A 23,545-nucleotide genomic window follows, 5' to 3' on the forward strand; every position below is an offset into this window, starting at 1 on the left:
CACTTTTTGCCGTCCAATCGGTGAGCGAGGGGCGATTTGGCCCCGCCTCCAGAACGATCGATATATGCAAATTTGTGGATCAAAAAGCCTTCACGCCCACTTTTTCTCGGGCCAATGGGGAGCGAGGTGAAAGGTCAAAGGGAGGGGGTCAAAGGCGAAGTGACGGGGGGATAAAAGGACGGTGTTCGTCAGTCAGAGTCGGAACGAGAGAGTCAGCAGAACGAGAGTCGGAGTCGCAAAAGGAACGAGAGAGTCGCAAACAAGAACGCGGTCGGAGAGTCAAGAAGAGGAGAGTCGGAAGCAGAGGGTCAAGACTTCGCGGGCGGTGGAGCTGCTCGTCGTGTGCGTTGGAGTCGGAACGGAGGGGACGGAACTGTGGAAAGGCGGCGACACCAGACGAGGGGGTGCTCGCGTCGTGCAGGAAGCTGCACCCGAGGGAGGCCGACAGCGCGACCTGGCCGAGGTGGAGACGCTCGTCGCATATAATAAAGATCCTCTATACCCCGAGCATCAGCAACCCCCTCCTGTTTCCCCCCGCGCTGAGATAGTGCGACCAAGGGGGCCCCGTTCCCACCCCCTGCCAGGCACTGTCCACGAGGCCCGCGGGTTGCGGGGCCATCGCCGCTCCGCGTCTCATCACCAGACGGGTAGGCCCGACCCGGTCTCGGCCTCAGGCCTACCCCATTCTTGGGGGATTTCTTTTCCTTGGTTTTGGGTATGTGTTGTCGGCGCCGTCTGTGAAGTAGAATTGTATAAGTGTTGCCGTGTGCTCGGTAGTCGGTATTAGCTCTGCACTGTGTTTTCACTTTTATGTTTGCTTTTTGTGTAAATGGAATTGTGTTTTCTTTTTTGTGTGCATTTGGTGGAATTGTATTTGTGTGCTTTCCGTTCGTCGCGAATAAATGTGCTTTATTGTTGAACTGTTTCCCGCTTCGCTTCGTCTTTTTCCCCATTGAACCCCCATCTTGCTTCACGTAAAGGGTTGGTAGTGGGCTGAGTACGCCCGATAATTAATCGAACCGTCGAGGTCGACGATAACACCGCTCGGTTATTCTGATAGTGCGGAACGGGTCGCTTAAGTGGCCCGTGTCCGAAGTCGACCTGCGGCGAGGTGCGATCGCCCGGTCTACCCTCCGCGTGGGTACTTAGGTAGTTCGAATTTGGCGAGCAACCCTATCCCACGCGGGGGCTGATTGGCTCGATCGCGGTGAGACCGAAAGGTCCACCCGTGACTGGTTCCCGGCGTTAGTCCGAGAGGGTCACGACTGGATTGTCCGTCCGGTGGGCGACGTGCCGCGATTCGAGTTACGTGGCCGTTCGCACGCCGGCGGGCGCGAAATCCGCAACAATATATATATATACACATACAGTAGACTCTGCGTAAGTCGGCAGCGTGTAACTCGTCACTTCGCCTAAGTCGGCAGCGTCAAAAAGTCCCGAATTTATCGAATGTTAAATCGACTTACAAACTTTGAATAAAGTCTTTAAGTCGTCATCTCTAAGTCGTCACTTTGTCTAAGGCGTCAGATGTTGTCCATTCCCGTGTAATGCAAACTCAAGTAAATTACCACGCCTAACTCGTTACACGGAACTTCTACCTCGTGAGAAGCCCGATTTCATGGAATCGTGATGCGTTTACTATTTACAACGGCGCTGCGTTCAGTTCAGTCAGCGCGCCGTCCCACATGCATCTGAAGAGGCAGACAGGCTGCGCAATGCAGTCTCTGGCGAAGGAGTAAAGGATCGATCGAGCTTTGTGCTGAAGTCCCATCATGGTTTTATATTGGTTTGTTTTGTACATCACCACACTCACTTTCACATAGGTATTGAGTGGTAGTCATCACCATGACTGTGTGTCATGTTATTTGTCGATGGTATATGAGTTTTCATTCATATTGAATGAAAACTCATTCTACATTCATTCCAATGAATGAATTCTAACAGCCATTCATTCCACATTTGTCGATGGTATATGAGTTTTCATTCCATATGGAAACTCATTTTACATTCATTCCAATGAATGAATTCCAACAGCCATTCATTCCACATTTGTCGATGGTCATATACCATCACTGATGGTATATGAGTTGTCTTACAGTTGTTCATTATCTTTACTTTTGATAAAGTGATTCATGAATTCCATCTTTGCTTGATCACTTTCCAACTAACCAATGAACCCCCAGCTCTGCCCCGAGGATTGTGTTTCCCTTTTGGTACAATAGCCGGCTTAGAGATTCTTGCGCCCTCTCACACGTACGTGTCCAGGCCACGCGCGACTTCATCCTTCACCCCACAGTCATTATGAATGTTCGCATACGCGCAAGTCGTCAAATGTCTCAGTCGTCACTTTTTTCTCAGTCCCGATGGTGACGACTTACGCCTTGTCTACTGTATATATTTGTATGTATGTATATGTATATATGTATATATATATATATATATATATATATATATATATATATATAATCGATATGTACAGAATATATAGTGCCTCTTGAAAGTCTACACCCCCTTTCAAAATTTTCACCTTTTGTTGCCTTATAGCCTGGAATTAAATTGCATTAAATCAGACTTTTTCCACCTTTATTTACACATCGTAACTCACAACTTCCAAGTGAAAAACAAATTTCATAAAATTAATTAAAAATGCAAAACTAGAATATCTTGGTTGGATAAGTGTCCATCCCCTGAGTTAATACTTTGTGGAAGCACCTTTGACAGCATTTACAGCTGTGAGTCTGTTGGGATGGGTCTCCACCAACTTTGCACACCTTGATTGGGCAATATTTGCCCATTCTTCTGTATAAAACTGTTCAAGCTCGGTCAAGTTGCGTGGGGAGCGTTGATGGACAGCAATCTTCAAGTCATGCCACAGATTTTCGATTATATTTCGGTCGGGGCTCTGACTGGGCTACTCAAGACATTTATATTTTTGTTCGTTAGCCACTCCAGTGTAGCTTTCGCTGTGTGCTTTGGGTTATTGTCATGCTCTGAAAGGTGAACTTCCGTCCTAATTTCAGCTTTCTTGCAGAGGGCAGCAGGTTTTCCTCTTGGATTTTTCTGTATTTTGCTCCATCCATTTTCCCTTCTATCCTGATAATTGCTGCAGTCTCTGCTGACGTGAAACATCCCCATAACATGATGCTTCCACCACCATGCTGCACAGTAGGGATGGTGTTCTTTGGGTGATGTGCTGTGTTTGGTTGGTGCCAAACGTAACGTTTCGCATTTCGGCCAAGAAGTTCCATCCTGGTTCTTTCAGACTACAAAACTTTTTTCCACATGTCTTCAGAATCTCCAGAGTGGTTGTTTGCATACCTCAATGGGATTTCAAGGTGTGCTTTCTTGAGTGATTGCTTCCTTCCTGCCACCCTACCATACAGGCCAGACTTGTGGAGTGCTTGGGATATTGTTGTCACATGCACACAGTGACCACTCTTTACCATAAAGGCATGGAGCTCTTTCAATGTTGCCATTGGCCTCTTGGTGGCCTCTCTGATCAGTCTCCTCCTTGCTTGGTCATCCAGTTTGGAGGGACTAGGCAGGGTCTTGAAGTAATGGATCTAGGCAGGGTCTTGGTGGTACTATATGCTTTCCACTTCTTAATGATTGTCTTGACTGTGCTCCAAGGGATATTCAAGGTCTTTGAAATATTTTTATACCCATCCCCTGAACTCTGCCTTTCCACAACTTTATTCTGGAGTTCTTTTGAAATCTTCTTGGTGTTCATGGTTGTGTCTTTGCTGTGAAATGCACTTTCCAGCAGAGGAATCCTGCAGGAACAGCTGAATTTATTCTGAAATGATCAGAATCACTATAATTTAACACAGGTGGAGGCCAATTAATTTCTCCAATTTCTATTATTTACTAATTTACAATTGCTATTATAAGGTGGGTGTACACATCCAACCAAGATATTCTAGTTTTGTATTTTTAATTTTCTGAAATTTTTAGAATATTTTTTTTTCATTTGGTAGTTCTGGAGTACGATGTATAAATTAAGGTGGAAAAAGTCGAATTTAATTCCAGGCTTTCAGGCAACAAAAGGTGAAAAATTTGAAAGGGGGTGTTGACTCCATTGGCAGTAGGCACTGCACATAATTCCATTGAAGTAAAGTAAAAGTTTAACAGGCTTGAGATAAAGAAACATTGAATGGGAAGTTTACCATCGGTGATGCTTTTGGGACACACAGTCTTTGCCACTACCTTATTTAACACTTCAAATTAGTTATTCGTGTTTGTTATTGTTTTTCTCCTTTTACGATGTCCCTAAAAACAGTATTTTTCTATTTTATGACAGAGACAGACAGACAAACAGATGAAAGCAATTGCTTTACCACGCTGTGCGCATGCACTTGTGGGAAGAGACGGACAATTTTGCCACATTCAGAGCCAAAGTACTGCTAAACTGCAGGTTGTTGGAATTGCAAGCAAACCAATTCATATTTACATTGTTAAAAATATGAAATTAAATTGAAAAAAAATTAAGTAGCTTCTGGATCATGGACTGACAGACGCGCGGGCAGAGTGAAATGATTGCTTTTCCCCGCTTTGCTCGATGCGCACGGGGTAACAACTATAACTAAACATTGCATAGATAAAACGAAATGAAACATAAATGACCAGTTATATATGCATTTTGATGCATCCTGGAAGAATTTGTACACATTGCATTTTTAAAGGCATGCTGTAAAACTCGAGTAAACTTTTTGATATCTTTCTGAATGCAGCCAATGCTTTCCAGACCATAAAAAGTGAGTAATATACTTTTGAATTTCATCCACCATTACAATAGTTGGTTGCAAAGCAAGAACTTTTGTGTCATAGAATAGAGGTAACCAGGTTGGTAATTAGCAGTACTCTGCCCCGAAAATGTAACTGACATGGTAGGTCTTTCCGTTTCTACAAACGTAGTTCAACTTGTTCAAGCAAGCCTTCCCAGTTGAGCCTCACAAAATTACTCAGATCAAGGAAAACTCCCAATAATTTGATCCGATCTTTTCTCTAATCAATGTTCACAGGGAGAAAAGGGAGAAGAGGGGGCAGGTGAATGGAAACACAAGGGGAAGCTTCAGCCACACTGCTTCCCTTTTGCCCTACTTTATTTTTGCCGATGAAGCTTTCTCACAGCATTTTAAACTGCATCATTGCAGCAACATCACCCAGATGATTGATACAAATACAGATACCATCAGCATAAGCTGTACTCATTATAGGAGGAGAGGAGGTGGGGTGGGTAAGAGGGGGTAATCTAGAACCAGTCGGACAAATACTTACAAAAATCAGTCAAAAGAGGTTCATGCGATGAGGTATATAATGCACCTGAGAGTGGACATCCCTGCCTTACCCCTTCTTCCACACAAAAGGGGTATACAAGCTCAATGGTAAAATTAAGAAGGCTATAAATAAAATGAACTCATTAAGCCTGGTGTTGGCTCAGTAGTTAGGGTGGCTGACTTGGGATCCGAGGGTCCTGAGTTCAAATCCCGCTCAGCTGTTGAATTAATACCAGGTGGGGTTAACTCGACTTGTCATCCTTCCGAGGTCGGCAAAATGAGTGCCAGCATGCTGGTATACTGTGTCGGAGTGGCGACCTGTCCAGGATTGTGCCCAATAGCCAAGGAGACTGCTTAGGCAGCACCAACGCTCTGCACAGAGTATGGTCTCGATGGGGATGGATGGATAAATATTGGAATAAAGTAAATGTATACATGATAAAAAAACATGGCCAAAATGAAAACGCTGAAAGATTTCAAACAGATATGTGTGACAAATGTAATTTAATAGCTTTCACCTCGCCCCAAAAAAACAAAAAAACCTGCACATCTCTGATAAGCATTCCATACATTTATCAGGTCACGAATGACAGATATCATCATGGATGCTGTGGTGAGAAACATGTCTGATCAAAATGAAAAATGTGTTTTAACAAGGGTAAGAGACACAAGGCAGTGGCCTGAGAGGCAGTCTTGCAGTCCGTTGTCATTTCGTATGTCGCCTGTGGTTGCTGGTTGCATCATTGCTTGGAGTGTGGCTGTGCCACTGATGCAGTGCCCCCTGTTTCCAGTAAGCAGGTACTCATTTTGCCGACCTCGGAAGAATCATCGGCTGAGTCAACCCAGCTGGTGTTATCTAACTGCATGACGGGCTCAAACTTAAGACCCTAAGATCTTAAGCCAGCCACCTTAACCATTAACCAACACCATGCTTTTGTTATTTGTGCACAACAATATTGGCCACCAGTCCAAGATGAGTTCTCCAACAATTTAACATTAAATTTCCAGTCCAGACACCATTCTGTTGCAGAGCACGTGTGAAAGAAATAGTCACTATCAGATTATGAGAGAAGAGAGAGGGCACTGCTTTTCATTTTATAACTTTATTGAGCATTGCGACGTTAATTATTCTCTCTAATCTAGCCAATGTGTATGTTTGACAGACACCCACCAACCAAGTGAATTGGCAGTGTCTCGGAGCTGGATTTGCCAAACATCAATTAATTGTATTTTCTTTTGCAATTTCTTGAAAGGCTTGATAGAGTTTGGATGTAGTTCCACACTATTCCTGTCCAAACCAGGATGAAGAGTACAGTTAAAATCACCACTCAAAAGCAACATCTGAAGTCAATAGTAGATAGAAAAATCATCATTTTCTTGGAAAAATCTATCCCTTTTGCACTTTATTGTCAGGTCAGATTAGATCTGTGACTTGCTACAGGTATCATGTAAACCTGTACTAACCTGTTTCATGATCAGGCTGTCGATGACTAAACCGTCTCCTCAACCAGGTTTCCTGGTGAGAAAGGTGTATGGATAAGGACACCCAGCAGGATTAAAAACAAAACCTGTCAAAGGGTGGAGGAGATCCTTGTGAGCCAATGCCCATCCATATCTGGTGCCCAACTGTGTCTGCAGACGTCGTCCTGCAGTTGGGTTACCCTTTTCGAGGAGGTTGGTGGCAAGATTTGCACTCCGGCCACCGTAAAACACTGCATTCCGCAAAACGCACAAAAAAAAAAAAAAACGCAAAGAAAACTGAAAACCCATTCTCTGGGAATACCTCCAGGGCAGCTCATCAGATGACTGGATTGGGGCAAAGCCGACGGGACCCCCATTATTTAATGATGGGAGGAAAAGTATGCGATAACCTTCCTGAGTCGGATTGCGGTGGTGTGTGTCGGGGTGGTGCTGAGGTGTCATCCACCAGACGGTGGCCTCCTCGGGTTAACCTGAGGCGGTCCCTTTGAGTGGGTTCCTGGAATGTCCTGTCCCTGAGAGAGGATGATCCTCTGTTTCTGCTATCATCTGAGCTCCAGCGTTTGAACGTCAGGATTGCAGTACTCTCTCAGGTTCGGAGACTGGATCGTGCTGAGATCATAATCCTCCAGAGGAAATCCCGATTTACTGAATACACTACTTTGCGGAGATCAACATAGGCTGCTGGAAGTCTCTGCTGAAACTCGTCTGCATTCGGTGAGGACCTGAAGAGCAAGGATACGGTCAATCGTTGACCTCTTTGGTGTAAAGCCTGACTGCTGTGGGTGCTCATGCTCAGCAGATGGTGGCGAACCCTATCAATAATTTTCCGAGAAAAGACCTTGCCCAGCACTGAGAGCAGTGTCACCCCATGGTAGTTGTTGCAGTCATGGTGATCACCCTTCCCTTTCCAGAGAGGGACAGCAATTCTTCTATTCAATTCAGTTAGGATGTTGCATGTGTTCCAAACAGGGCAAATAACTTGCATGCAATGAGTGCAGCATTTCCACCAGCTGTGCAAAGGAGGATCTTCCTGGGCACCAGCTGTCCAATGGGGGATCCATCAGTGCAGCATTTCCACCAGCTGTCGAAAGGGGGATCTTCCTGGGCACAAGGTTCTTGTGTTCTAGCAAAAAAGGGTTGTAACAGAACAGGTTATACACCTGTTCTGGCGAAAGACATCTTCCCTTTATCACCTCCTGATGGAGGTAATATTCAGGTGCTGATCCTGGTTTCAACAAAACCCCAACACAGAGAACATGCTGCTGAAAAAAACCCACTTTCCTTTGAAAATAGAGTTCAAGCTCTTCCATGAGCTTTGACCTTGTGTACAAAAAATGTGTATACTACACTTGTCATGTTCTACTTTCTCAGTCATGAGTGTCCTGTACCAGAATCACATCGTGTTTGTTTTTTTTTTTTTTGCTTTTTTAATGTTAGAACAGGCTTTTCACCTGAATCTGGGGGATGTGATTAGCACCCCCCACCATTCATATTTAGGTTCTGAGAATGAATGCTTTCATTCTTTAATTATGAAATTTAAATGTTCTTTGGACCACTGAGACTTGATTTAGTGGTGAATTTTCTTAGCTGGTGATATTGTGATTTTTCAGTGAAATTCCTCTGGCTTTTTCAAAATGAGCTTTGCAGCTTGGATCAAGGAAACCAAATTGGAAAATTATTCTTTTACCACATTGTATTGTATGTCTTAAGGAATGAAACAGCAAGGTGGGGGAGAGGGGTACCTGTGACTGAGCTGCCAGCGATTGTGACAAATTGGTCACACCCACTTCCTCCTCTGATTCTGAGAACTCAGAAAATGTCCCCCCACAGTCCTTAACATTACTCACAGCCATTCTTATTTTAACTATCGGGACCTCTGGAAATTCTCCAAAATGTTTTGTTAGGGGGACGCCAGTGTTCTGATGCCTGCTATCCTCAATTAAAGTTGAGACTTCGTTTTCACACACCTTCGAAGCTATGTTTATTTTATAATTTGCTGAATCGGTGCAAATATTTTGGCTTACAATTTGTTCAACCTTGGGGGCATGTAATAGTGATGCTTCACTAGCAAACTCGAAATCGGCCTTTGCCTCAGTATCAACTTCATTCCTATTGATATTTAGATCGGTAGCAAAATGTTGGACAAATTCACAATTGTCCTTCGTAACACCAGTTTCTTTCGCTCCATTAATGTTTTGCACGGAATCTCAAAAAGAACCTGACAAAAGGCTTTCAAAGCAGTGCTATCTTTATCTCACACAGCCTTCCTTACTATACTGTTAGGGTCAGTAGCATTGAGTGCTCTTCGTTTTATTGTTACCATTTTAAGCTCCACATTAATCTGCAGTATTATTGTTAACTGGCCGAAACCCCGTCAGACTGATTCCGTTCATTCAACCACCCTCACCAGCTCACCCACACTCGAGGGACATTGACTGGACAGGGCGTGCATTCCCCCCGCCTTTAATTTGCTTACCCCGCCCAAAAATGTAATTACCCTGCCCCCACTTCTTCACTCCCTGCCCCCGCCTCTTCATCCCCCGCCCCGCCTCTTCATCCCCCGCCCCGCCTCTTCATCCCCCGCCCCGCCTCTTCACTCCTCGCCCCCGCCTCTTCACTCCTCGCCCCCGCCTCTTCACTCCTCGCCCCCGTCTCAACGAAAAGTGTTTATTCTGCTTCAGTTGACTATTGACTTCAGTTGACAACTTCAGAGTTGAAAGTTGACTATTGCCACGATGTGCGATGCACTCTTACAGGTACGAAGTTTCTTTCAGTCCAGGTCACAGTACTGAGAAAAACGTGACGCGACCGCTAGAAGGAGCACAAAATTGGTCCTTCAGTGTTAATATATAGACTAGCCAAAACCCCGTCACAGACGGATTCCGTTCATTCACCCACCCTCACCAGCTCACCCACATTCAAGGGACATGGGCTGGACAGGGCATGCTTTCCCCCTCCTACTCATCCCCCGCCCCTGCCCCATTCCCACGGCTTCCACCCCCCCGCCCAAAAATTTAATTGCCCAGCCCCGCCACCGCCTCTTCACTCCCCGTCCCCCGTCTCTTGATTCCCCGCCCCACTTGCCCCTGAGCCGCCACGCCCTCACACTCAACCCCGCCTAATTCACCCCAGCCCCCGCCCACTCATCCCCCGCCCCATCCCCCGCCCCATCCCCCCATCTCCCGCTTTCAATTTGCTTACCTTGCCCCCCGCCTCTTCACTCCCTGCCCCCGTCTCTTCATCCCACACCCCCGCCTCTTCACTCCCTGCCCCCGTCTCTTCATCCCACACCCCCGCCTCTTCACTCCCTGCCTCCGTCTCTTCATCCCCCACCCCCGCCTCTTCACTCCCTGCCTCCGTCTCTTCATCCCCCACCCCCACCTCTTCACTCCCTGACCCCGTCTCTTCATCCCCCACCCCCGCCTCTTCACTCCTCGCCCCCATCTCAACGAAAAGTGTTTATTCTGCTTCAGAGTTGAAAGTTGACTCTTGCCACTATATGCGATGCACTCTTACAGGTACGAAGTCTTTCAGTCCAGGTCACAGTACCGAGAAAAACGTGACGCGACCGCGAGGAGGAGCACAAAATTGGTTCTTCAGTATTAATATATAGAAGATACAATGTTTCTTGTTTCATTTTTTGTGTGAAATTCACATTCTGAGGTAGTCAGCATGTGCAGAAGAGGGTTTTACATTGCAGACGCTATTTTCGAGGAGTGGAATGACACCGCTCAGCGGTAACGGTCTGTCGACGACAGACGTAATGACGTCAGCGAATGGCCGATGTCATGACGTCCTGGGGCCTCGCAGCGGTGATGTCACACGTCGCCATGTAAACAAATGTAAAACGAAAAGTGTTTATTCTGCTTCAGATTTGAAAGTTGACTATTGCCACTATGTGCGATGCACTCTTACAGGTACGAAGTTTCTTTCAGTCCAGGTCACAGCACTGAGAAAAACGTGACGTGACCGCTAGGAGGAGCACAAAATTGGTCCTTCAGTATTAATATATAGAAAACCAAACTGGTGGGTTCTTCCTTATTGGATTCACGAAGCAACGGAGTGTTTCTCCTTCCTACACTCTCTTTCGGTGTGGCCTGTTTTGCCACACTTTACACAAGGGGCTTTGAGACATAACCTTTTTACACATCTGAACACTTCACATTGAAAGTATGTTAGGGTAGCCAATGACTCTTACAACTGGTAATCATGGTCATCTGGAGTGATTTTAAACAAAATAATAAGGCCTGTTGTTCTGCCTCTCCAGTCTGGACCGGATAGCATACAGCTAACCCCCATCCGCCAATGAACGTAACGTCTAACAACCATGCTGAGGCTTAGAGTTCTTTATTCTTGACGTATGGTATGAGTTGTGGTAATCGCTGTGACAAAAACAAAAATAAAATGTTATTGTAAGTTGACACATATTACGGTGATCGTTATACATGTACAAGATGTGTATATTAAAGGGCAGCTACTTTGTCGTGATATGCTCGGATGAGTTAGCTCCCTTGTTCCAGGAATTCGGGCAAGGCGTACATTCACGCAAACAAAAACGAGAAATAAAATTAACCTAACTCATTGCAGAGTACTGCACTGTCAATGAGAGCCGTTATTAAAATCACTGATCAGAGTAACGGTACAATAACAAATTAGAGTCACTAGAATAGACCGCAAAGCTTTACATTTGTCTCCACACCAAAGTAGCAAGTTCTTTCCTATAGGTTGTTGTTGTAACACAATTGTCAAAGTTCGTCGGTAAACTAGAGCATCGAACTGTTTCATGCCGACATAAAGTCACAGTTCAAAATTCTGGTGTTGAACGATAAACAAAACGCATCACTCACACTGTTGTTGGCCAGAGTCTGGCACAAAACGCATTTTTCATCGCAGCGGGCAAAAAAACCACATGGCAAGGCGACATTTTTTTTTTTTTCAACAAGCGTTTCCTGGCTCACGGTAGGCGGAGCCACAGGGAAGCAACAACAATGAATAAGCATGACTAGTCAACTGGCACAGTGTGGCGGCACACCTGTTTGATCCAGAAGAACTCTGACCAATAGTTTTCCAATTACAAACTGCATTGTGTTTAAGCTGCACTCCCTTAGTATTGCTTTTTTTTTTTTTTTTGAAAAACAACTTGTGTATAAACTGTAGCTGTAAAAGACCACCTGTTGCTCATGTTTTTGGTGGCACAGGACGATTTGGCCTGTTGGAACACTGCTTTCCATTCTGGTAATGTGTTAATTGCAATGAAACCATTATAAGACACAGGTTAATGTTTAATGTTTTATACCTTTTCTCCATACAGGATAGTAAACAATAAATAACAGATGCAAAAACTTTGATTAAAAAAAGAAATAATACAGTTACGTGTTTATCACAGTTTGTTTATTTTGTCTGGCTGCTTTTCAAGTAATCAATAAAGGTTATGGGCAAAATTGAAACGTTTCTTTCTGAAGGTATAATATCCGTAGGTAAAACCGCAAAGTCACTTTTGGAAAACCGTTCAAAACTCTGATTCTTCTGAATAGGAGTGAAATAATTCTAACAGTTCTCGGTGCATTGGTTCATCACCATCGTCGACATCTTCTTCACCCAAGTCATCTGAAGCATCATTTGAGAGGAAAAGTTTTCCTGAAGCTGTTAACGATCGACTATTTTTGACTTTTTCCCGTGCTTTCAATACCCAAAAGCAAACTTCAGCAACCATTGCCCATCACATTTTACCTGATGCTGTGGATTGAGTCTTGCATCCAATCTTTCAATTCTTGATGCAGGTGAATTTTGAAAATATGATTGATTCCCATGTCAAGCGGTTGTAATTTGCAAGTCAATCCTCCAGGGATGATTGCCAGGTCAGTTTTCCACTCCTTCTGGAAGTGCTCTTTCATGCCAGGAGTGATGGACAATGATGCCGTGCGGCAGTTATTTTCATGGCATTTTCCTCGTCAAAAAAAAAAATCACCATTGGTGGAAGCTTAGTATCATCGCCTCAGTATGATAACACAACTGTGAATGCAATCTTTCATTGCCGGTTGTTGTCACTGACTTTTATCCCCAAGTTGTTGCAGTGCGATGTGGTGGGGCATCAAATCTTAGTGGCACTTCATCCATGTTGCCAATCTTTGAATGGTGGGGATGCCTTGTCTGTGATGATTTTATTCATGTAATCTTGAAAGATTGTCATTTTCTCCTCCCAATCTTCAAGCATGTTCTGGCCCACAGTTATCATTTGGGCGCTGAGCTTATGACGCTGCATGAAATGGTATACCACAGTGGTTATGCGAAGAAGTTCGCAATTTTGTGATCTTTAGCAACATCCATGGCCTTCATTCTTTTTTGTATGGTGGACACGGCACCTCCTGAATCATGGAGTGATTTAAGGCACGAAACAAGGACTTGCTTAATGGATGGATGTCGGAACTTTCTTCCACGATTGGCCTTCTTCCGGCGATGCAATGAACGGAGACTTGCTTCCTGAACCCGCCATTGCCGAATTATGCTTTTATCCAAATTGAATTCTTGACCAGCTGCTCAATTTCCTTTTGATTTTGGAACTTCTGTTGTGGGGTTAAAATTTGAACTCTGTTTCTGTCCTCATCAAAAATTTCCCAAAGCTCGGTTTTGGACAAAACAGTCCACTCCTAATCAGATGAAACATTATAATATCAAAACTAATGACGAGTCCTCTCGCACCGGCACTTGACCATTTTATCAGTGAGGCATTGTCAAAAAACAATCTCGAGCTCTTCTCACACACGAATAAGGAGGGCCACATCAAATTACAATGGGATACACTTAATCTGCTGGTCACTTTTAAGTGAAGATAAAGCAACTAAAGACAAGCTAAATTGTTGAAGACACGTTTTGGTAGGAGGGATTGCATTGTCGCATCATGGTGGAAGAGAACTTGAATAAATTAATACCACCAGGTGAAATATAAGCCTCACTCGTGTATTGACCGCACTGAATGGTTTTGACTACAAAATTTGTGAATAAACCGTAGTTTATAATTGGACAATTACAGTACTCGTCTCCTGAAGCTTATCACGTGTTTTATGCGCTCATTCTGTCATCTGAGATGAATCATTGAAATCCGCAAAATAATTGTTCCATAACGTAACTGGAAAGGCACTCAGAAGAGTGCATACCTCCGCCACACAATGCACGATCCACGAGAACATATCAGGCACAATACATTTTTGAAATATCATGCCATACAGTACTATATCATTTTAGCCCCATCTCTCAATGGTGAAGAATCACTTAAAAAATTTTGGTAGTCGGATCCGGATCCAGATCTTCACCAAAATCGAATCAGTTCGTCCTTGTCACACACCCAACCTGCCCACAAATTTTCATCTGGATCCGTGCACAACTTTTTGAGATATCCGATACACAAACAGAATGGGGTGAAAACATAACCTCCTTTAATGTCAGTGGCGGAGGTAATAAGACGAACATAATTTTATTGTTTGTTATGAACAGGGAGACGTTTGAAATGCCGATTTTTACCGTGGGAGTATCCATCGTTTATGCCATCATAAATTGACCACTTTCCGTGGTTGTCCCAGCACTTACAACATCATATACAAGTTTTTTTTTTTCATCTGATACAAAAATAGCTTTTTGATTCATGTGTGATACAGCACATACATTCCCATCATCAATATTTCCTACTGCATGGATAATGTCCTCAACAGGAACTCCATCAGGCAGAACACATATGAATGCATGCTAACATGTTAATCTTTGAAATGCTTCAACAAGAGAGCATGTATTCACCATGTTGAAAATTTATTATCTTTTGCCCAAGCCAGATAAAAAGGTCAAACCAAAATATACATACAACGAAACTAAAAATAAAATGCATTATCAGCAAAAAACACTTGCAAAGCTTTGGGAAATTGATTAAACCATGCCCTGTGGGTTCACACACTCACACTCACACTCACACTCACACACGTTCTCTCAAACTCAACGGAAGAAAGGAATGAAACAGAATAACATTGATAACTCGGCACAGGTGCTTATGAGGATAACTCAATAATAAGGCAGGGTGGAAAGAGGGGGATGGGAGAGTGGAGGGTGGAGAAAATGAGAGGAGAAAAACAATAACAACTCAGCACAATACGGAGCGACTGAACACGTACTCAAGAGCTGACGCCATGACAGAACACAGACATCTGCAGAAAGAGGAAGAGAGAGGGAGACAGACAGATTTTGTTAGGGTTCGTGGTGATTTTTCAAGTGCGGTCAGTTAGTGGGGAAGATGGAGTTGGCAATAGTGTATGCTCGCCCCTTGCTTCTTTTCTTTCTTTGGTCCACTCTTACCTGCTCTTCCCTCTCGGACATAATGCTCTTACCTCAGGGACACTGCTCTTTAACCTTAAAACTCTCTTGCTGGTGGTACAGCGCTTTGCTTCGACACATCCTCACACTGACTCTGGTCTGCACTCTGGAGTCAGGACCAACTTGCTGTGTGTGCTTGCATGTACGAATCTGCAACAGAAACTTTGCAACAAACGAATCTTCACCCTCGGTTTTCCCCTCTTTCCTGCCCAGTTTTGGTGTGTGTGTGGTGTGTGGTGTGTGTGTGTGTGGTGTGTGTGTGTGTTTTGTTTGTGTGTGTGAGAGATATTAATTTACAATATTTTTACTCTTGTCATATTGTCTTTACGAGATATTTATATAAATTCATAATAAAAAAATAAAAATAAAAAAATTCAAATTTTATAAAATAGTATTTTAATCAGCATTCAAATGTAAATAGATATCTTAAATATATTTATTCTGTATTATTTGTTGACGGTAAGTTCATTTGATGCAGCTTTGTAACAGTAATGTTTGGGGTGGTATAGTTCAATTGATGATACAAATAATGCCGTTTTGATTGACCCACCTCTTGCTGCAACTTACTTTATTGTGTTAATTTTTGAATTGTTGAAGCTATGCAGTTCAATTTCCTTTGAAGTGACCATCTCCACATTGAATAATACATCCAGTATATCGAATATTAATTTTGTTGTTTTCAGTGTTAACATAATTGATTGTTGATATTGTTATTGTTATTATTATTGTTTCTTTTTCACAAAAAGTATTTGGCCCATTGTACTTTGATATTTGTATCTCGGTATGTGATTGAGGAGCCCATTTATTAAAAGGTCATTCCTTGTCCTAACTGTTGAGTCCAGATGGAATGATGTTTTTTAAAGCTTCTAAAACATGGACGATGTTGAGCAAATTTTGTGCTTTTTATTCCTATAAAAGCTTGGTGGATGACAGATGTGTGGTGCAGCCTACTGCTGGTGATTTGAACAACCCCCCAAATAAATTCCGTGGTGAGTACCTTGTGTTCATTTTGACACAAATTTAGATGTGACATTTGTTAACCTTTTTGCAACTCGTGACAGCCTCTTTCTGATCTGCAATGCAATCCTATAACTGTTTGTTTCACCGGTTTGTGCAGCTCGTGTAATTACTGTTTGTTTCACCGGTTTGTGCAGCTCGTGTAATTACTGTTTGTTTCACCGGTTTGTGCAGCTCGTGTAATTACAGTTCTGTGAAGCTGTCATTCCTCAAGGCTATGCACACAACACAAAGCAAGCAGTTCCTGAGATTTTTGTTTTTTTATATACACTGTTGAGGCTCGTATGAGAGCTAATGATGTTATTTCATTAGTGTGAGTTTTCAATAGCTTCCCTTAAGTGTAATGGGCTCTCGGTAGGTTTTTCTGCCCCTTTACTTATTTTGCTCTGTTGCACAAATGAGCCTTTATTAATGCAAGCATGCAGACTACAGCACCAGGCGGTCATTTGCACACGCACGCCAATAATTTCATGCCATTACCCAAAGGACACTTCACCTCAACCTTCACCATACTCGAACCTCAATGCCACAATGTTTATTCAACCTCACAATGCCTTTATTATAATCACCAATACTTTCGAACCATAATTCAAGCTCATTTACATTCACCACTGCCGCCTCAACCACCATGACCCACCATGTCGTAACTCACCGTGATGTTGCCTCTACAAATGCCTCAATCACAGTCACCACCACCATCGACCATTACTCCCTTTTGGACCGACAGGAAAAGGGGGAGTGCGGCATACTATTACCAGCACTTGGACTCGGGATGTTCAGGCATCCAACATGAACTCGGAGCGCGAGTATGTGCTGAACTTCATTCAACATTGTGTCGATAGCCCTAATGCTCCGCTCAATTATGGCCCCCATTGGGTATCCAGCATGTTTTCATGGGCGGAGAGCACAACTGAATACCCTGGTGCCATGTTAATTATGGAGCTCTGTCATGTGATGATGCACTGAGCATAATGGTGACATCTTTGCAGTTGTATCCGTACGTGGGTGGAGGTAGGACTGGGTTAATCGTTCATACACCACTGGGGGTGCCGGAAAACACCAACAGCTCGTCCAGATCCACTTCTAAAACTTCGCCTCCACCAAGGGATTATAAAGTGCTGTGCGTTCTGCAAAGAAGCGAGAGAGGCTTGGCTGCACTTGGTTCATTATTGAGCTGTGGTTTGTTCTTGTTCATCTTGGCATCCTGGTTCTTGGGGTCATGGTGCATCCCTGGCTGTTGGAGCGAGCGGAATGGAGCCCATGGAGTGGAGTGCGGAATGAGCGGTAGAGCCAGGCACCAGACTGAGCACTGTATTAGATAATATGGCAATACACTTGCAGACCTCCTTGCTGCTCACGATTAGCCTATCTCCTTGCACATTCTTTTCTTTATTTTCGTCTCATCTGCTGTGGACGCAATAAAAGAGCATGAATGATTGGTGTTACTGATCCACATTTTTTACATCTTCCTCTCTGCATATCAGCGCCAATCACTGCACCCCTCACCGCACTCCCCCCCCCCCACCAAGAGGTCAAAACCACCTCCTACTTCTCTTATCTTTCTTGCTTTCTAATTTTCCTCGGGAGTGTTTGTGATGGTGCCTGTCATGGTGTAAATAAGATTGTGTAAGTTTTATAATGGTTTAGTTCTGCCCTGTATCCTCTTTTGTATATAACTGTATTTTCTTTTGCTGCACCTCACCGTTCTACTGTGGATGCAATAAAAGAGTATGAGTGATTGGTGTTACTGATCCACATTTTTTACATCTTCCTCTCTGCATATCAGCGACAATCACTGCACCCCTCACTGCACCCCTCACTGCACCCCCCCCCACCAAGAGGTCAAAACCACCTCGTACTTCTCTTATCTTTCTTGCTTTCTAATTTTCCTCAGGAGTGTTTGTGATGGTGCCTGTCATGGTGTAAATAAGATTGTGTAAGTTTTATAATGGTTTAGTTCTGCCCTGTATCCTCTTTTGTATATAACTGTATTTTCTTTTGCTGCACTTCACCCGTCCTTGCTTTCTCCTGCTGTACGTATTTTCTGCATTAAAACTTTTGCTTGCTTGTGCACATACCTTTCCTCACATTTTTAATAATAAATTGCTTGCATTTTAAATGTTCCTAGTTCGTCGTGTCTTTTCCTCCATTGGTCCAGCATAGTCCGTGCATAGCTTCAGCCGGGAAGTTATACCATACCAATTGGCAGCTCCGCTCAGCTGAACCTGATCAGGTAAGATAAAGCAAGTACACATCGAGGGCACGGGGCCCCCTTGATACTGACAGTCCACCAGAAACGATAACGTGCAAAGTAGTGACACCCTGTCAGGATTGGCGGTACCAATTGGCGTTCGTGCTTGATTAGCAACCCTGCCGAGCTGCGGAATTATCTGTGGCTGGTGGCCTCAGGACTGGGTCTTCAGGAGGAACTCGAGCGCTTCCCCTCATGGCAAACCTCGAACCCCGGGCCGTAACAATAAATGACATTTTTTGAAATATTTGACCATATTGGTGGATTATGGTGTTTGCAGTATTGTACTTTTTGCACTTTGTTCACTTGTTTTGCAGGTAGTTTGCTTTTTAACATCCACTCCTTCATGGGTAATTACATTTAACGATCATTGGCCACTTAATAATAACACATTTTGATCTTGCAGCATAATAAAACTTGTAAGAAAAATTTTCATGCATGATAAGATAAGGCAACAAAGGATGATCTGTAAATATACACAAGATGAGGGTAGTTCTGGAGCAAACGATGCAAACATGTACAAAAACATGTTTGCATTGGTGTTGAGAAATGATTATTTCGGCAGTAGTTTCGTTTTTATGAACTTTTTGCTGCAACGATTCTGTAAAACAAAATTGACTATGGTACATGATCTCAGTGGTTGTTTGATCAAGTTAAAAATCTCAAAATAAATTTGTTACTTTTCAAATTGAAAGTCGAATCGAAATCTTTTTCTTTTTAAAAAGATCTATCGAATGCCTTTTGTACATACATGCCTGGGGGCCTAATGCATTTGATATAATGCTAAAATTATGGATTTTTTTTTTTTTTTAAATATCCTCACCCCACTCCAAATACCCCACACATGTCTTTCCTCTCATCACTTCACTGCAATGCACTCTCAACCTCTTTTCCTTTCTCTCTCTTTCTCCCTCACTTCCCATGAAATCCTTTTTGTTATCTTACCCCCTCCCCTTACTGTCCTAAAATTTTACTTCCTCAATTTGCCCTTCCTCCATACAGTATTTAATCGTCGAAAACCCATTACCATTTGATATTATCTGAAGTTCTGGCAAGTAGTGTCTGAGAGCCAGGTCATCAATTGAAATTCTTCATGTAATATTCTTACATTACTGATGTTTTGTGCTGCTTTAATTCTGCATTTATTTGCAATCATTTCCACTATTATTGTCCGATAGGATGCTGCAGAGGAAGGATACTTACATTTGTACCGTATTGTCTGGGTTTGATTCTCAGCCTGATTGACTTTAAAGTGTCAGATTGTTGCTTTGCAGATAAGGTATTCCAACACAGTGTGCTATCCCTCAAATGGATGTCAATCTGGGTGTCCTGTATGCTTGTATTATTTGGTATATGTTAAAGATGCCACAGTGCCTGCTCGAGAAAGAGTCGGCAAGCTATTCTGGCTGATTTCTAAATTCCTGTCGAAATTTGTTCCAGTCAAATGTGAGGCTGCCCTGCCAGCCAGTTCGTGAAAGACTTTGGGGCAAAGACTGACCCTACAACAATGTGGTCATAATTGTAGTAGTCGTAGCAGTAGTAGTAGTAGTAGTAGTAGTAGTAGTAGTAGTAGTAGTAGTCGTAGTGCTTTTGTTAGAATTGCCACAATTCTATTTAATGTAATTCGCTCTCCTCACCCCTGTTAGTACACGGTCAGGACTGCAGTAGGTAAGGTGGAGCATCTTAAGAGAAAGCAGCACCAAGAGAGACAGGGAGGGGAAGAAAAAACGAATTACCAAAATAACACATTTATACGAATAAGAGCAAAGTGCCTTGTGGAGAGATACCACAAAGTGCTTCGTTTGTGGTCCAAACTTCCTTAAAATTTTGAACAGTGTTACCATATTCTGCTGCCTTTTATTCTGAGACAATGCGTGAGCGTATCAAGCCTTTCAGGCTCACAGCACTGTGTTCTGCCATATTTCTCTCAATTTTTGCCTTCCTGGTTTTATATATTGCCATCTTTGCACAAGTTAAAATAAAGTTGACAAGGAGATCTCGTGACTTGCTCTGCTTCCTAACCGGGTGTCCGATGATGAATTGTTTGTGAGAAGTGAAGCCAGCTGAAAGTAGTTGTCGTAGTAGTAGTAGTAGTAGTTTGTTTCACCAATGTTATCTCTTATTGTCCTGATGCTGATATTTACTAAAATGCACAAGTAAAAAAAATAGTATAGTGTAATTTCAAATTCATGTTTTATATAGAAATATAAAGAAAAATTACCAAGGATGTTTTTGAAATCACTCATTAATAACCACTCCTACAGAAGAATGTTTCAAACCATCTTGGGTATTTTCATTATCTAAAAGGACCTGTGCTCTTTTAAATGGTCTTTTTTGCCAGTATATACTTCCAGTGAACAAATAATGAAACTTTGCTTTGTGACGATACCTGCACTATTTGCTTGTTCATTACTAAATTTAAAAAGTAGGACCACTGGATCTGCAGCTTATCTGGGCCCTGGCCGAATGTTGTAACAGAAATTTGGTAGCATTCTGACTGGTGGGTCTGGAGAAGAAGATTTTTGAAGAAATTTACCAAGTCTGCCATTTTGACCTACTTCAACCTCCATGACCGGAGCGAGCTTTGGATGGATGGAAAGTGGATTCACAGTCAGTTCCACGTTGTTCATGAACACATGATACTCCAAACTCAGAGTGAACACGAGCTGTAAGGAATGAATGATTGAGTTCCAACCAGCTGTTCCTTGGTCTGCAAGGAGTTTGGGTTTTGGAAACAACTCTCCCCTCATAATCTCTAAAGTACTACACCAGGGGGTGCGTCTCCAAGCATCTCCGGGCGGTGCTCAGCATGACCGCTCTAAGGTGAAGGTTACATTTTAAACTGTTGTTAGATTTAACAAAGACAGCGGAACACACGTTTTTACACTTGGTGTACAAAACATTAGGAACACCTGCTCTTTCCATGAAATAGACTGATAAGGTGAATCCAGGTGAAAGCTATGATCCCTTATTGATTGCACCTGTTAAATCCACTTCAAACAATGGAGATGAAGGGGAGGAGACAGGTTGAAGAAGGATTTTAAAGTCTTGAGATGATTGAGGCATGGATTGTGTATGTGTGCCATTCAGAGGGTGAATAGGCAGGACAAAACATTTTAAGTGCCATTGAACAGGGTATGGTTGGAGGTGCCAGGCACACCGGTTTGAGTGTGTAAAGAACTGCAACCCTGCAGGATTTTTCCAGCTGCTTAAGTTTCCTGTGTGTATCAAGAATGGTCCAGCATCCATCGGACATCCAGCCAATGGCAGGCCAGTGGTCAAAAATGGCTTTGATGAAAGAGGCCAAAGGAGGCTGACACGAATTGTGCAGAGCAACAGTGAGTCAGCTGACAGTCCAGTACAACATTTGTACCAAAAGACCCATAAAAGAGTGCATAGCTCGTCGTACCTTGACACAAATGGGGTATGTCAGCCAACGACTGTGCAGTGTTCCATTTCTTTCAGCAAAAAGAAGAACCTGCAGTTGCAGTGGACTAAGGAACAAAGACTGGACACTGGAAGATTGGAAAAACATTGCCTGGTCTGATGAATCCCGGTTCCTGCTGTTTCACGCGAATGGGAGGACTATGGTTTGGAGAAAACCACATTAGTACATGCATCCATCATGCCATGTGTCAATATTGCAGGCTGCTGCTGGTGGTGTGATGGTGTGGGGTGTGTTTTCATGGCACACATTGGGCCCCTTCATAAAAGTGGAGCAACGTTTGAATGCCACAGGATATCTGAACATCATTGCCAATCAGATGCATCTCTTTATGGCAGCAGTGTATCCATCTGTGAATGGATTTCTTCAGCAAGATAATGCCCCATGCTGCAAGGCTAGGATTGTTCAGGAATAGTTCCATGAACATGATAGTGAATTCACCTTGCTGCAGTGGCCTGCTCAGTCACCAGATCTCAATCCAATTGAGTATCTGTGGGATGAGGTGGAACGAGCTATTCGGAGTGGAGATCCACGACTCCACGTGGGAAGCATTGGAGTCAACATGGGCCAACATCCCTGTGGAACGCTTTCGACACCTTGCGGAGTGCATGCCCTGACAAATTGAGGCTGTTCTGAGGCCAAAAGGGGGTAAAACTCAATATTAGGAAGGTGGTCCGAATGTTTTGTCCACTGCATGTATTTGTACATAGGCCACTTCATTTACATAGTCACCTAACAGTCATGAATGTCAATTTGTCATTTTATTTTCAAAAACAACTGTGATAATCATTTCGACCACCGTATACTGTCTTGCCATGGCTTACAAACATCGTTTGATAAGGCACGGCAGGCTTGGCACCGCACGATACCACGGGGCACAATACAGGCAGGTGGGGCCTGAACTTTGAACATCAATCGATATATTTTTGCTTGTGTTGAGCAGGTGGACAGTCCAGAGTGACTGTGTGGGTACTTTTACCCTGTATCACCATGGCTTGCAAACGAACATCCAAGCAGTGAGTGGAGCACTTGCCAAGTTGCTTAAGCACTCAAGCAAGCACTCCTTCAAAACGGTTGATGAGGAACAGCAGGCTTGGCAAGCAATTAGTGCCCAGAGTGTCCAACAATGTCCAAATTGGACAAATGAACTTTTTTTTTTTTAGCAGTCAGAATTGCTGCGAAGGGCAAATCCGCACTTTCAAGATTGAAATTTGGCTCAGGTTAAGAGATTCCAGAGCTTATCCCATTTGCGGAAACTAAATAAGGCACAAGCATTGGCGGCTAAAGATGTTTATAAACATTGCAATATATCCAGAGATTCGTAGGTATAAAGATCAGCGATCATGGACGTATACAGAGATTCGCTGGTGTGAAGCTTTCTTGTACAAAACAACTGACCTGTTCCAAAAATCCAAGGCATGGCATTTTGAGCTGAGTGGACAAAATGGCCAATTAAGACCCCAGAGCTGAGTGAGCTTACAAAGGACTGCTTGTGTTTCTAGTTTTACTGTTAATGATCTTTAAAAGTGGTGATTAAATTTATCGAAACACCCATGTTTCATTCATGCACTCCATTGGAGTTCCCCAAGTATGCATGTAAAGTTTGGGGCCACAAGCTTTCATGGTTTTGGAGTTATGGAGGACACACACACACACACACACACACACACACACACACACACACACACACACACACACACACACACACACACACACACA

At 43.2% G+C, this 23,545-nt stretch overlaps 1 protein-coding gene across 1 annotated transcript in view; it reads left to right on the forward strand.

Moving 5' to 3' along the window:
• Positions 1–23,545, forward strand: part of LOC147032632 (inositol 1,4,5-trisphosphate-gated calcium channel ITPR1-like) — a 578,387-nt gene that overhangs the window by 10,271 nt on the left and 544,571 nt on the right. The window contains exon 2 of the mRNA XM_085850787.1: positions 16,032–16,102. Coding sequence (XP_085706913.1) covers positions 16,032–16,102 — 71 coding nt within the window. The remainder of the gene's footprint in view (positions 1–16,031; positions 16,103–23,545) is intronic.

This window comes from Eptatretus burgeri, chromosome 2, assembly GCF_056783735.1.
Source record: "Eptatretus burgeri isolate ZD-2024b chromosome 2, Ebu_testis_v1, whole genome shotgun sequence".
Classification (NCBI taxonomy): Eukaryota; Metazoa; Chordata; class Myxini; order Myxiniformes; family Myxinidae; genus Eptatretus; species Eptatretus burgeri.